We start from the raw sequence: 14,563 nt of genomic DNA, 5'->3' as shown, positions 1-14,563 counted from the left end.
TCCCTGTCAATTCGGGAGCCCGCCCGTATACTTCCGTGACCCTAAATTTAGCTTTCTACTATCGCTGAAATTCACAGCTGGGTCTCTATGGTGATAGATTTAGCAAAATCCGTATTAGGAATCCTATAGTTGGCCATATACTAAACTTGACCGACTGCGGCGGATCAGTGGCTGTACCGTTCGGCTGCGGCACACGAGGTCGCGGGTGTGACTGTTCGCCGCGACGGCAGCATTCCGGCGGGTTTGGAACTGGAGAACGTTCGTGTATACCGTGCTTTGGTGCAAGTAAAGAAAGAATAGGCTGTCAAGATAATCCAGAGTCCTCTCTCATAGTTCCTGTACTCTAAATATAGAGCTAGTGGACTGACAACTGTTTCTTTGGTTCTGTTTTTTCTAATACCCACTATGGGGTATTGGCCAAGAAATGGGTGGATTATTGCGAGTTAGAAATTAAATTTCAGGACTGCAATTAAGCGCAGGGGGCTGTGGAAAGGTGAAATTATACGTGTTGAAGAGCGGCAGCAGACTTTTGCGACCTTGCACAATCACAACGGAAATTCAAGCGTCCGAGCAGTTGCAACAAGAAGCGGTTGCCTGTGATTAAAGTAGACTTTAAAAAAAAAAGTTTCCGTATACATGGCAACTCAGTTTAAAACGCTTTCTAGCACTTGTTAAGAAATTATTGCGATTCACGCAAATTTTACTTCGCCACAATATTTCCCATAAATAACATGGTCTTACCTTTCCTCCCACTAATGTTTGCTAAATTTGATCTCGGTTACATCAGTTCTGCGTTGTCAAATCCCGGCCGTGGCGGCCACCGCATTTCGATGGGGGTCGAAGTGCAAAAGCTCCCGTGTTAATTAATCCGAAGTGTACGACACTACGGCGTGCACCTCTTAATCAAATCGCGGTTTTGGCACGTAGAAAACCCCAGAATTCAATTCAGTCGCCGCAGTTCTTGCACGATGCAGAATTAGTCTCTACAGGGGAACAGCGCGGAAAGACGAAGGACATGAAAGGGAACACAAAACAGCGCTGGTGTGTGTGTGTTCCCCTTGTCCTTCGTCTTCTCGAGCCGTTCCCCTGTAGAGTATGTACCGACTAGGCCAAGCCGCCACGGTCTTACAAAGACTCCTTTGATTATTTTCAGTCTCATTTGATATGTCTCGTGGCAAATCCTCCCGAAAAAGAAATTGAGTCACTTGAGTATCCTTGCGTGATTCTAATGCCGGAGCATTACGACTGTCTCCAAGTTATCACCTTAAATTCAAACTCTACCTTAATCCACCTTAATCCACGCGGATGATGATCTTTCCTGCCATTAGTTACGGACAATGCCGGCTTTCTGCCTCGCGGGACATGTAATGCTTCGCATTAAAAAATTTTTTTTTCAATGAGACTGCCTAGATGCATCGACGTACGTCTTTCTCGTGTCTCGTTGTTTCCTCCCTTATTTGTTTTTACATTACAATGCGTGCAACAAAAGTATTGTTGAAGTTCCTGCAGGACACCAAGCTCGACGAGCGGCTCTAGCGAGGCAACTGTCTCATGTACATAAGCACTTACCACTTCTCTTATCATCATCATCCATTCCAATACTTTCACTCCCCTTCCCTCTTCCCCAGTGCAGAGTAGCAGACTAGAGCGCACTAGCTCAGGTCGACCTCTCTGTCTTTCCTATCAATAAATTCTATTAATTCATTCGTGTACCCTCTCTGTCCTTGCAGGCGTCCCTTGTGTACAGCAAGCGCTACGATAGCGACACCATCAAACGCACTCTCCGGGCTGTCCTCATCTCCTCCTTCTTCCTGAGCTTCAACGCGTTCGCCTTCATCGCTGTCTTCTGCTCGCTCAGGTGTGTGAACGCTGATCGGGGCTGCGTAGCTCGCGAAAGACAAAATGATCGCCCGCTTTCAGCGCATTCCTCGGGCGAGTGGATCGCATGCTACTTTTACCGGAGGCTTTGGGGACCCTCATATACAGAAAAAGAAAGAGAGAAAGAGGCATACTTGAGCAATTCGTTCGGTTCTGAACGCATTCACTGCGACAGCGGCATTCTCCTATGCACTGAACTCCGCCACTTTGTTCTTGCTTGCTTGCCTGTTCCTTATACAGTTGCACTCAACCACTAAGGGAAACAGGCCGAGAAGTCTGCATTTAGGGGTCGAAGAGTAACGTAAAAATTTAAAGTAAGGATTGTTAACAAAAATGCGAAATAATATTGGTTTCATTGTGTGTTGAGAGAATATTAAGCTGGTAGCTGTGAAATACTTTTATGTTTGTATTATAGAAAGAAGGGTGTTCTTGGTTTTCTTTCCCTACAGAAAAGCAACTGTCAGCGAATATTGGCGTTTTAAACAAGATATTCCCTATTAGGGCGATCGATGACAAACAGACGGACAAGAAGCTCTGTTAGTGCTCAAACGAAAACTCCAACACAGGCGCACCAACGCAACTGAGTTTACAGAACACATACACACCTGTGTGTATGCTCGGTCAAAATGTGCGCCCATAAGTCATCTTATTTATGCTCCACGCTTCTCCCCCTCGAGACGCAGTCCCTAGCATTACTTCACAAATCAATTGATTTCTGAAATCACGATGGGACATCTCAGTAAGCGGGTCAAGTGCATCAAGTGAGTCAAGGAATCAACTGGCTGGTGCAGCTTCGGGTGTTTGTCAATTAAGTAGACTTAGATAGTTAATAAAGGGAAAATGAGACATCCATCCAAACGTAGCTAAGTGCTACAAAGGAAACCCATACTGGCCCAGGAAGAATTTTTCTTCAACTGCAAAGCCTTTCTTTCGAGGAACCCGCATGGCTTTTCTTTTTAGCACTTAGCTACGTTTTGGTGGATGTCTCATTTTCCCTTTATTAATTCTCTCCACCTTGTGGGTTTCCGCAGAACCATTATGTCAGACATAGATAGCATTAACATGATTCCGCAGCCCTCCACGATGCTTTTTCCCATTGTCCCATTGCTGGTTTGGGACACCTGAATGAATGAATAAATCATCCTCACTGTTTCATTCTGCGCGGATTTTTGCCTGAACGCGAGCACAGTGTTGAAGCTGCAGTTGCTGTGCTGAGTGCAGCAGTGCTTTCACATGTGAGACTTCTCATCTACTATATTGTGGCATGTCTTGTTGTTCCCACGCTTGTCCAACGCAGGAAGCTGGTGGGCCGCTTCAATTTCCTGAATGCGTCCTACCTGCCGGGTTTCTTGGCGAGCCTCATGGCCATCCTGCTCGAGCGCAAGAGCAGGTGAGTCTTGGGCGCATGCGCTGCTCGATAGTTGAGAGAGAGAGAGAGAGAGAGAGAGAGAGAGAGAGAGAGAGAGAGAGAGAGAGAGAGAGAAACTTTACTGGACCATAATGAAATGGAGCGCGTTAAGCGTCTGATGGGGCGGCTCCCTCTTCATGGGCTCCATGTGCTACCAGGGCCGCCTGGCCCCTGTGGATCAGTCGGAGCTGGTCTCGCAGAGCGGGGCTGGATAGCATGATCTCCCATCGCTCGTAAAGGGTGGGGATAGTAGGGGGTTAGTTATGGGTATAGGTGGGGGGTCGAGAATCACGCTGTGTGAAAAAAAAAAGAAAGAAAGGACTTATACGTAAGTGATACGACGCTCAAACGCTTCCGGGCTTGTGCGATGACGTGCCGCAGCGGTCCGTTTCGATGACCCTCATTGCCGTCCTCAACTTTAATGCTGATTTTTGTGCGCCTTTTCGCGTATTTCTGTATCGTCGGCCATTTTGTCTGCCCGTCGTCGTCTGCTTTTAGTAGGTGTGTATCGGCGCATTTTTCTCTTCGTCTGCTCGTGCTTCTCTTCACCGATGTCTGTGGCGTCAAGCTCAGGCGCGTACGGTCAGTGTGAAACGCTAATTAAGAACAGGTACGCTGCGAATTCAACGGCTTCTTTCTATGCGATGTTGTGCATGGAAGTGTTTATCGCTGTATGGCTGGGTTCTTTATTTGTGTGAACTTTCTTTTTCGACTGACACGCGGTCATCAGGGCTCGCGAGTGTCCGAGCTAGTCGCGCTGCTCTAAGCAACATAGACCCGGGGGCACAGTTTATTTTTTCTTCTTCAGCGGCTGGACAGTTTCCCATAGCCAGCGTCAGCAGCCAGCCACTGTTGGATCGAGGGTACTGTTCTCGGCCTAATGCTAAAAACAACGAAAACTTTAGAGTTCCTGCGTGCCGCCGAACCGGACGAGTGGCACTTTAGTGGGCAGAGTGGAGATTTGGGCGTGTCGGTTACGCATTGCGAAATGCCTTTTGTGCTAAGAGACTCGGACAAAGAAAAAGAGTGGTACAAGACACGTGAAACAGTGATGTAGTCAGCTGGGGTGGCACACCGGGCACGTGTCCCTCCCTGCCTCCCCAAATTTCTGCGTGCTAGTATGGGGCCTTCCCAGCCTCCCTCCCCCCTTTCTCCCCCTATCGGTCCACGGCGAAGTGGATGACCCCCTCCCCCCTCCTTCCCCGGAAAAAAATTTCTGGCTACGCTACATTCGGGAAGCGCTCCGTGTCTCATGTACACCACCTTTATTCAACTGCGTGTTCTAGCGCCCCCCCCCCCCCCCGAAAAAAAACGTTGCAAGGCTTTAGTCGGGTCGTTGTGTAACGTTGACATGCATCCACTCTGTTCTTTCTCCTCAGGTTCATTCGTCACGTTACTTTATCTTCCCCTTCCCTCTTCTCTTCCCCAGTGTAGAGTAGCAGGCACGAGCTCAGGACGGCCTCTGCCTTTCCAAAAATTAAAAAAAGGGATGCAACTAAAATCTCTTCCCTTTTCCGTTTCAGGAGGCAAGCGCTTGCAATATACGTCTGCAACATTGTGAGTATAGCAACTTCTTGGAAGCATGTTTGTTTTAATTATATTCAGTTTTGTTCCACTAAATTTATTTCGCGACGGAAAGATGCGTATAACTTCGGCAAGATTGTTTGCCAGTCAAACAAAAATCCTCAAGTAATATTAATTTTTTTCGCTTAAATGACCCCGTGTTTGAGCGCTAGTTTCATATTCCAACATCTCTTGTGTGCGATGAAGGTGTATTTTGTACGCGCATACTTCTCCTTTTTTTTTTTTCTTTCTACTGGAGTGTGCCTTAGAAGCACCCAACTGGAAGTATTCTGCTTCCGGCACGTATACTTGCGCATGGTTATTGTTCAGTTAAATCTCGCACACTACGCTTCTGAAGCGTCCTCAACGGCTACAAGGTTACTTGCTGCGGCGAGCTGTAGCTTAGAGGGCGACCTGTTCTCACGCCTCTGCCGGTGTTACACGCAGGCCTCGGAGACCATTTTCCGCATGAGAGTCTCCCGCAACGAGATCCGACCGATCAAGCATGGCGAGGTGAGTGTGGAATCGTCGCTTGCGTCGGGTCTCTTTATTTCCGCTGCATGCTGGCGTCTGTGTGTACGTGTGTATATGTGTCACCGTAATCTTCGAGAGGTCAGATTAGGCAACAGACGTGTTTCGCAACACGAGGAAGGAGGAAATGAGCGAGGCTTAATATTTCGGCGCCTTGCAACAGCGCGCGATGGCGATGGACGCGGATTTGGAGCGGCGCGGGTCAACGGCGGGCATACCGCCGGGGGCGTTCGGAGGGCTGCGGTGTCTTGCTGCCGAGCGCGGCGAGGTCGCGGGTTCGATTCGTGCATGCCGCGGTGGCCGCGTCTCGGTGGAATTATAGCGCGAAAGCTATCTTGTAGTGTTTCTGCATTGTACTTCTCGTTGTTGAGTGTGAGTGAGTTCGCAAGCGCCGTTAGCTTCGCAGAGTGACGTCATCGCGGCGCCCCTAAGCCTTGTGCGATGTGCATAAAAACGGATGATAATGAAACCATGTGATATACGGAGATGGATAATGGAAGCATCAAAGGCTACGTTGTCGAGGAAGTTTAGCAGAATTTCTATTGAGCGTACTATTGCGAGCAATATGAGCGGGAACACAGGAGCGCGTGTCAGATAGCCTCGAACCCTGCTATATGAGCAGGAAAATTGAAATAATTTGGGCACCTGCGCACGCCTCCCTCGCTGGGAACGAGGCGGCTTAGCTTGTAATGTAAGTCCTCGGCGAATTAGCTCGAGGACTTACATTCCGAGCTGGTGGGCTAGCCGAAGGCTTCACGGGGCGAGACCGCTTAGTGTGCTATAGAGAAATCACACAACACTACAGACTAGGGCGGGTTAAATATCCTCCGGCTGATGCATCCTTAAACAAGAACCAGGCCTCCACTTGGCGTACGTCGCCTGCAAACCAACTCGTTTCCAAGCCCGGTGTCGTGCAGCCTCTACTACCCGGGTCAGTACTCCAGCCAGTGTAAGCTATGTAAAGCCAGGGCTAATCTTAATCACATTCTGTGGGAATGCCCACAGGCTCCCTCTGAGGGAAGAATAAAGTCTTTAGAACAATGGGAGACCTTATTACTCAGCTCCGATCCGGAGATTCAACTGAAGACCGTCCAACTGGCCGAAATCGCCGCTAGGGTCCAAGGATTCCTGGCCGTCGTCTAGGTGGGAAGAGACTTAAAGCCTTCCCTACATCTGTTGGACAAATAAAGTTTTACAATCCAAATGGGCGATACGTGGCGGCCGCCGTCTGAAACAAAGTGGAAAGGAGGACGCTGTTCTAATGACTGTTGGCACTCCCACGCCTCTTTATGCGTCTCTTTATGCGTCAATTTATACAAAGCGCGGAACTTCGCATCGCCAGCTCACATTGATAAAGCCGCTTGATACTGCGGCGACTGATAACTTTGTGCACCGAAGCGTGGCCAATAGCAGCGCTGCTTTGAAGCGCAACCATTCGAAAGCTACTTCCCTGGGAAATCTCTCCGTCTGTCTGAAACGCATGACACGATGCTCTCCATATAGATATACATCAGGTCCCATGGGCGTGTATCTGAAGATACCTTACGCTAAACGCAGGAACGGGCGCCTAAAAGCTGCGCTCTAAAAAAAAAAGCATGACTAAAAAAATGGCTCGCTGTAAGTTACTGTGCACGTAATCGCCTTATCGGCGGCCAATGAGATGCCGTAAGCTGCCGTTTTCGACAAACGCAGGCGCCGTGGGAGCGCCAACAGTTAGCTGAAGAGCGTCCTCATTTCCCCTCTGTTTTCGACAGCGCCTTCCGCGTATCGCTCTAGAACTCTGTTTCGAGGCTATTTGCCGCGCGTTCACGTGTTCCGCTCACATTGCTCACGATAGCGCATCCTTGAATATACGGCGGTCAGCGAGGAAAGAAAAAAAAGCTATCGCTGTTGCACCCTTTCCCCTCTTTTTTTCCTACCTCCTATGTGGCATTCCTCATAGCCAGTGGCGTAGCAACAGGGGGGGCCGGGGGGCCGTGGGCCCCGGGTGCACGGGGCCAGTAGGGGGGGGGGGGTGTCATATACGTCTGAAAACACCCGAAAATTGTCGATATCCTCGCCTTCCTCGACTACACCCGGGGGGGGGGGGGGGTGACAGAAGAGCTAAGGGCCCCGGGGGCCAGACGACCTAGCTACGCCACTGCTCATAGCCCCACAAGCGACCCGCCCCCCCCCCCCTTCGCCCAGTGTGGCTTTGCGATGTTAAACCCCATTGACCAATCAATGAAAACCCTTGCTTTCGCACGCGACGCCCAAGCACATCCCTCTCTTATGCATATATAGCTGGAACGCATCCACGACGGCTGGACGGCGTAGATGAAAATTTTATGAAGAAACTCGTAGATCATGGCTACAGGGTCCATTTGATTCAAACTCAACGTTGCGTTTCGTCTCTCGGTTTGCCTTTCTGTTCGGTTTCTCACCTCGCTGCAAATGCACTGATCTCGCGTCAAGTCCGACGTGCAAAGATAACTATGGCCCGCTCGCACACCTCGCAAATGTTTCTTGTGCATGTAAGCCCATTAACTAAGACCATTAGGTAATCATTCCACGTCGACGTCACTTGCGTGCGTAAGAGCGACGCACTTTTCCGAAGTTTTCACTCAACGAGCGCATCGCGCGTATCTGTCAAAACACGCAAACGCCACCCAGCAAAAGCCATTAAACGACCATTATACGACAATTTAGTCGTCTCGAGACGACTGAATGGTCGTCAGTGATGCGACCTGATGATTGGGTGAACTCGTGAGCAAGGGTGAAAGAGACTTTTCTCGAAGACAGCGGCATTGCTGGACGTTATTAGCGCTTTCATTGTTCCCTTCATTTCGTTGTCACTGTATATATCCATCTGTTTGTGAATTATGTTGACTGTTCTGTTGTGACTGTATGTGATAATGCATTTTCACGATGTATGTACCACCCGCTGACTAGACAACGTGTTATTAGGCGACAATACTTTTGAGACTTTCATCTACATAAGTGTGGAGACATTTACATTGTATATTGTATGTACCATGTGTTCCTTACGTCATAGTCTTCCTGTGGAAACGTTGCGTGACAAGTCCTGGTGCTTGTGTGAAAAGACTATTTGATATGTAACCTTGAACCCTGTACGATGCATGCCGGAACCACTCAAGAGATGAGGAGTAGCCGGCGCCTTAAACTGTGCGCCAACATCTCCTTATACCATATCAATAAAAAAAAGCGTAACTGACGAAGAAAAAGACGAAGAAAGTTGACGAAGAAAGAAGGTTGAAGACGAAGAAAGAAGGTTGAAAGAACAAGGTTGACGAAGAAAAAGAAATGCAGTTTTGTAATCTGCGTGTATATATAGCCCAAATGAAGGACGTGTTTATTCAGCGGTGTATACCAGCGCCTCGCCTGATCAAGCTTTCGTTCATTCCCGAGCCGCCCTGTAGACGTTACCCTCTCCCCTCCCCAATTCTTTTTTTCCCGGCTGCCAACCTTCAAAGTCGAAAGATCGCTGCGACGCAAGTTCACCTTAGGTCATTGTCGTACAGAGCGCTGGCTATCGCTGCCCGAAATTTAACACCGACGCCACAGGCAGAAGAGTACGAAAATATATAGTCAAAAGTCAGCCTGTGACACATTGTGCGACGTTGCTACTTAGAGGAGCCCTTGAATAAACGATGTTTGTTTTCACGACTGCGAGCAGATAATGTGTTGTCTTTAAAGCAACAGAAAGGGTAGCAAGGGCAATGAAACGCACTGGAATGCAACAGAGGGATAGGCGGTATGATGAGATCAGGAAGATTGCGGACAGGAGGGCTGCGGATGAATGATGACAGAGATCGCTAGGAGAGTTTTTCGTCACTGCGGTGTTCTTAAACAGGCAGGTGACCTAATCGTGGGGGGTGGGTGGGGGGCGGGGAGTATGCCTATCTCGCGAATCCTTCCAGGCGTAGAGACGCGCTCTCTTGCGGCGCTTGCGCAAGTCCACAGATCTATTACAGCTCGCCGTCCGTGTCGCGCGCCCAGGTCATCCTGTTCAGCGTCGCGTCCGCGCTGTTCCTGTACGTGATCCGGCGCAGCGGCTTCTCCAGCGACCCGGTGAGCCGGGCCTTCCAGTTCATCGTGGGTCGCGAGGAGGTGCTGGCGTCCGGCGGCAGTTCGTGCTCCCACACGCCCAGCTCGTCGGGCGGCTCGCCCACCCCTCCCATCCTGCGCGCGGGGGTGGACAGCCCCCCCGGGGACCTGGCCGGCCGCGGCGAGGCCGAGGAGAAGGCCAGGCAGCTCGTCGACTACGCGTCTCGGCTGCTCGACGACCAAGGGCCGGGCATGCAGAAGAGGCTCGCCGCGCTGGGGCTGAACGCCAGGCACTGGTCCTGCGGTCACAAGCGGGGATGCGTGGCGCACGTCTTTCAGGTGGGCCACGTGTTCTGGTAGCTCGCGCGAAGTGCAGGGATTGTTAGAGGCGCGTGCCCTTGCGGGGGTTGCTATGAACGCTGCAGAGCTATGCACCGCGACGGCATTTGGATAGCTTGTTCTTTTAACAGCGGAGCTGCTTAAGCTTTTAGTTCCGCCGTGGAGCGTTACCAGAAAACTCAGCCCAGTTGTGCGCCGCCTCGCGTTGCCTAGCAACCACCTGCGAGAGCACCGAGCCACGTCTTTTTTTTTTTTTAGTTTATGTATAGCTTGCTATAGGCTACATTAACCTCGGCCCGCTGTTCCACTCATTTACGAGTGGGCTGCAAAGTATATGTGCTCAACGGCAGGCTTCAGGTCTTACACCTTCATTCTATTTTCCTTCTCCGTTCATGGTGAGTATGGATTGAGGGAATGATGCAGTCATCTAATATTTCTGCTTTAGTCGTGTACGGCGGCTGCAAAACTTCAGACATCCAGCTTGTTCCGCAGCTATTGCTACATACAAAGAACTCGCTTAGATGGTACGTGCCTTGCAAAGCCGCTATAAGCTTGACCGAGCATTTATTACAGCTGTAGTGTCCACGGGCACGACGCGTCAAAAGAGCACTCATCCAAGCGGGGTACACGCTCAGTCACTGGCGATAGCAATCTGTTCTCGCGCCATGCGTGGTTGTATGCGATGCGCCGATCACTGGCTTTATCAGTGTTGTACGTGTTTCGGGTTGTGGGGTATGGACGTGCTTACGCTGCGTCAACTTGCAGGGTTTCCTGCGCCCCTTCATGCTGGGCTGTGGCCTGCGGCTGCTGTTTCGGCTGGTGGCCGCGAGGCGTCGCCTGATGCAGGACGCGAGCTGCATCTACCCTGTGCTCTTCCGGCGGAGTAACCTCTGGCTGGGCGCATTCCTTGGCTCCTTCGCTGGCATCTACAGGGTAATTTAGGGGGGCGGCTTGTTTGGAGCTGGTGAAAGCGAATCCACGAAGAGTCGCACTTACCCTTGAAAAAAAAAAAACGTATTTTGCATAGCTTATAGGAAGCCTCTGTAAAGTTTTCCTATAAAATCTGTAAAGGTTGTCTGTAGACATTACTGTATATGGTAGCGCACGACGACAGACAAAGGGACGTGAAAGGAACAAACGTCGGAGCAATGGTAGCGCTGGCAATTGTCTGTCCTTCCACGTCATTTGACTAGCCTTGCCCGCAATATACCACTTGAATGGAGCTACTACAAGCAACTCATTCAAGCATGCATATACATAAAAAGTGAAAGGCCATAGGTCAACAGGCTGTCTCTATATACAGACGGTCTGTAATTAACCCACGGCCTTACGCATTTCACACTAACGTCCGCAGGCTTTCGTAACTAATTCATTCGGATGAATCTCCGGATAGATCAGAGGAAATACATATTAAGGACTTTCGTCTGTGGTAAGCATACATATAGGCAAAAAGGCTAGTTTGTGGCAGGTGAAATATTCTACACTAAGCCTACGTACAGCCGACAGAATGTCTGAATTTATTTGTATAAGGTTTCTTCAACAGAAAGTTTGGTAAAATGGGAGATTGTAGGGATGGGGGGGGGGGGGGGGGGAGGGCGGGCGGTGTTGTGTATGAATGTTATTTCGTGGCACGAGGATCCCTGTTAAAGTTAACGGCCAGGTTCGCATCACAATATGCATGCTGTATATGTGCTCGTCCATTGATCCCGAACGCGCATACCGTTAACCAAAAGAAAAAAAAAAGTTTACGGATTATGGGATCTCAGAAAACGTTCACTTTACGAGCAGCCCGTAACAGTAATCAGTAAAACAGAACGCCACAATGTTCTTCATTGTTCACATATACTGGTAGAAGCTAGCTGTAAACGCCAATACTATAAGGCTGCATTGCGAGGCTGCGCAGGTATTCAGCTTTTTTTTTTTCTTTTTCAGATATCGTGTTCCGTATAATTTTGTGGCCGAGTGTATACGTCATGCGCAGTTCGTGAAGCGCACACGGCATGGCGATGTTCCTGTCTGTCCGGACAAAAAAAAAAAAGCGCTCGAGCGCGCTTAATTCGCGAAAACGCGGCCACCGATCACATGATCGACCTGCCCACGAAGGATCTGCTTCGTGTACACTTCGTCACTTCGTGACATTCGCCCCGAACGTTGGCTCTTTGCTCAGAGCAAGCGTGTTTGTATACTAAACATTTGTCTTGGCAGCTGCACGCAGCCGAGGTCTTGCGCCAGTGCTTCTCAGTGACCTCGTTTCTGGACTCCGCAACCGACGGTTCTCTGCACAGGTACACTGCATCGTGTTTAATTTCCTCGTTTTCAACGCTGCCCACGCCTGCTCGTGGTGATGCACGTGGAGGACAGTTCGGTGCATTGGCAATCCGAGAGACAGAGGTGGTGGTGGTGGGAGGGGGTATTCGGTAAGTGTGCATCCAACTAGTGGACACGTCCATTTCGTCTGCTGAAGTTCTGATTGGCTGGGCTGGGGTATGCGTCATAAGGAGACAGGCTCCCCCAGCCAATCAGCACTTCAGCAGCAGGCGAAACAGACTTGTCCACTAGGTAGGCGCTTACAGTATACCCCCCCCCCCCCCCCGCGCTGCTAGTTAGCGCAAAGACGGGACAAACGAATGTACTAAATAGACTATAAGTGAGATACGCACTGATGTTTGACACGACGTGGCTGCGCGCAGAAGTAGCCATAGGCTGACAAGGGCGATAATATACGGCCAGTAGAGATTGCTGGCCTTAAGTGACACGCGCGACACTGCGACTTCTTTTCCTCTGCAAACAAAACAAACAAACGCCAATCTAACGTAACGTTGGAATATAACTAAATGACGCCAAGCTTGTTTGAGTCAGCGAGGTATACAGCGTGGATGACACGAGAACAGTGTGAGTTACGAGGACAAAGGCGGCGTATGGCGCAGAGAAATACGACACATATCTAAAATACACTTACGATATATATATATATATATATATATATATATATATATATATATATATATATATATATATATATATATATATATACACACGAAATTAACTCTTTCCTTGCCGAGTCCGGACATCTTTCACCGTTCACTGGTCAACCACGAAAACGGGCGAAACCGGCAAAGAAAGGTATTGCATTCAAAGCCACATAATCGCAGTCACCACGTACGCTGTCTTCCCATGCTCTCTGTGCAGCTTCGATAATTATGCGTGTGCAATCACCAGCACGACAGTCAGTCAAACACACGGATGATACGCATAATTCTCGGCAGCTTAAGGCGTCGTTGTCGGGCATGGGCGAACCACCTGCTCGGTAATCTTTCGTGGTGAGTCGAACTTCATTGATTTGTCAACGTATTCCATCGAGGTGGAACCTTTCCTTGCATATACTTCGTTTATCTCGCATCCTTGCATAGAAGGAATAAATGCCATTTTTTTTATATGTTCCCACTATTCTGTTATTTCCTTTGTTGCCAAGTTCGTTTAAGGTAGAGTGAATGTGAAAACCCGGTGCGTTGTCTCCAGCTGGTAAGCTGCCTGCTGCGGTGGAGCGGAGACGGTCGCAGCGACTGGCACGCCCTGCCGGCTGGTCTTCTGGCAGGACTTTCCATGTTCTGGTACCCCAGCCCCAGCATTGCACTCTACCTAGTCTGGAAACTTGTCGAGGTAAGGCATGGCTCCAACGCATGCCAGGCTGCGCCGTGTTTTGTGACGCCCCGCCGCACATAGCTGCTGCCCACTTAATACGACTGTCGTTTAATGACACTTCAAATGATGTGAAGTCCCTTTTTTTTTTTTTGCGGGGAGAGGTTGATCATTAGCGGAGAAAACAGAGGGCAAGTATTCTTTCTTTCAATTTTGCGCCCAAACCGCAACGTGAACACGTCGGTATGACGTCACAGATTTCAAACTATTCTTGCGTATTCTGGGCCATTTTGGCGCGGAATCGCCAGTCAAACCTTGCTAGAGTTAGTATTCGGCTCCTTTAAAATGCAATGTAATAATCGTTTATCAGTAAACAGTTAAGCAACCATTAGCAGAGGCTGTAGAAATTCATGACGCCGGGTGGCGTTATCTTTTATGAACAGACAAATAATTACGTGGCATTAATTCAAGAGCAAGTGTTGACCGTAGTCAAGCGATATAGATACCTCGGCGTAAACATAAACGGAGAAATAGCTTACTCGAGCACCGACCAAGATAACCTGAAAACAGAGGGAAAGCGGAATGCAGCAGTAGTGAAACGCACCACTTTGTGGCCAGAATAAATATGAAATGGTGCATGGAAGCTGGAAAGCAGTAATAGTGCCAGCGCTAACGTTCGCAAATGAAATTCTGTGCTTCAAATCTGATGTCTTGTCAGGGTTGGAAGTTAACCAAAGATCGGTAGGCCGGTTAGCTTTGTGAACCCACGGTAAAACCACAAATGAGGTAATACAGAGCGGCATGGGTTCGACCTCTCTTGAAGTTAGTTTTGAAGAAAGGCTCAGGAACATGGATCAAAGTAAATGGGCGGCGAAAGTGCACAGAGAATGGAGGATGAGGCAAAAAAAAAAAAAAGAAAGCTGGAAACCAAGCACAGGGTAATTGAAAGTGTAAATAGACAACCAGGAGTCATCAAAAAGAACGCAAGAGAAACGGAGACAGCGAATTGGATGCAAATAGTGGAAACAAAAAGGGACCATTGAGATTTACAAGAACGAGAAGAAAGAAATTAGAAGGGAAATTTTGCACGATAACACAAAGGGCAATGCCTTGCTAGTTGAGGCTCGAGCCGGTTGCCTAAGGACAAAAACATATACC

The 14,563-nt window shown here is 49.2% G+C and overlaps 1 protein-coding gene across 1 annotated transcript in view; it reads left to right on the top strand.

Moving 5' to 3' along the window:
• LOC142585342 (transmembrane protein 135-like) overlaps window positions 1–14,563 on the top strand; it is a 92,229-nt gene that overhangs the window by 69,065 nt on the left and 8,601 nt on the right. The window contains exons 2-8 of the mRNA XM_075696046.1: window positions 1,731–1,858; window positions 3,176–3,268; window positions 4,810–4,843; window positions 5,297–5,362; window positions 9,380–9,766; window positions 10,532–10,699; window positions 13,286–13,426. Coding sequence (XP_075552161.1) covers window positions 1,731–1,858; window positions 3,176–3,268; window positions 4,810–4,843; window positions 5,297–5,362; window positions 9,380–9,766; window positions 10,532–10,699; window positions 13,286–13,426 — 1,017 coding nt within the window. The remainder of the gene's footprint in view (window positions 1–1,730; window positions 1,859–3,175; window positions 3,269–4,809; window positions 4,844–5,296; window positions 5,363–9,379; window positions 9,767–10,531; window positions 10,700–13,285; window positions 13,427–14,563) is intronic.

Source organism: Dermacentor variabilis, chromosome 6 (genome assembly GCF_050947875.1).
Source record: "Dermacentor variabilis isolate Ectoservices chromosome 6, ASM5094787v1, whole genome shotgun sequence".
NCBI classification, from domain to species: domain Eukaryota; kingdom Metazoa; phylum Arthropoda; class Arachnida; order Ixodida; family Ixodidae; genus Dermacentor; species Dermacentor variabilis.
This window is presented reverse-complemented; position numbering and strand designations above follow the sequence as displayed.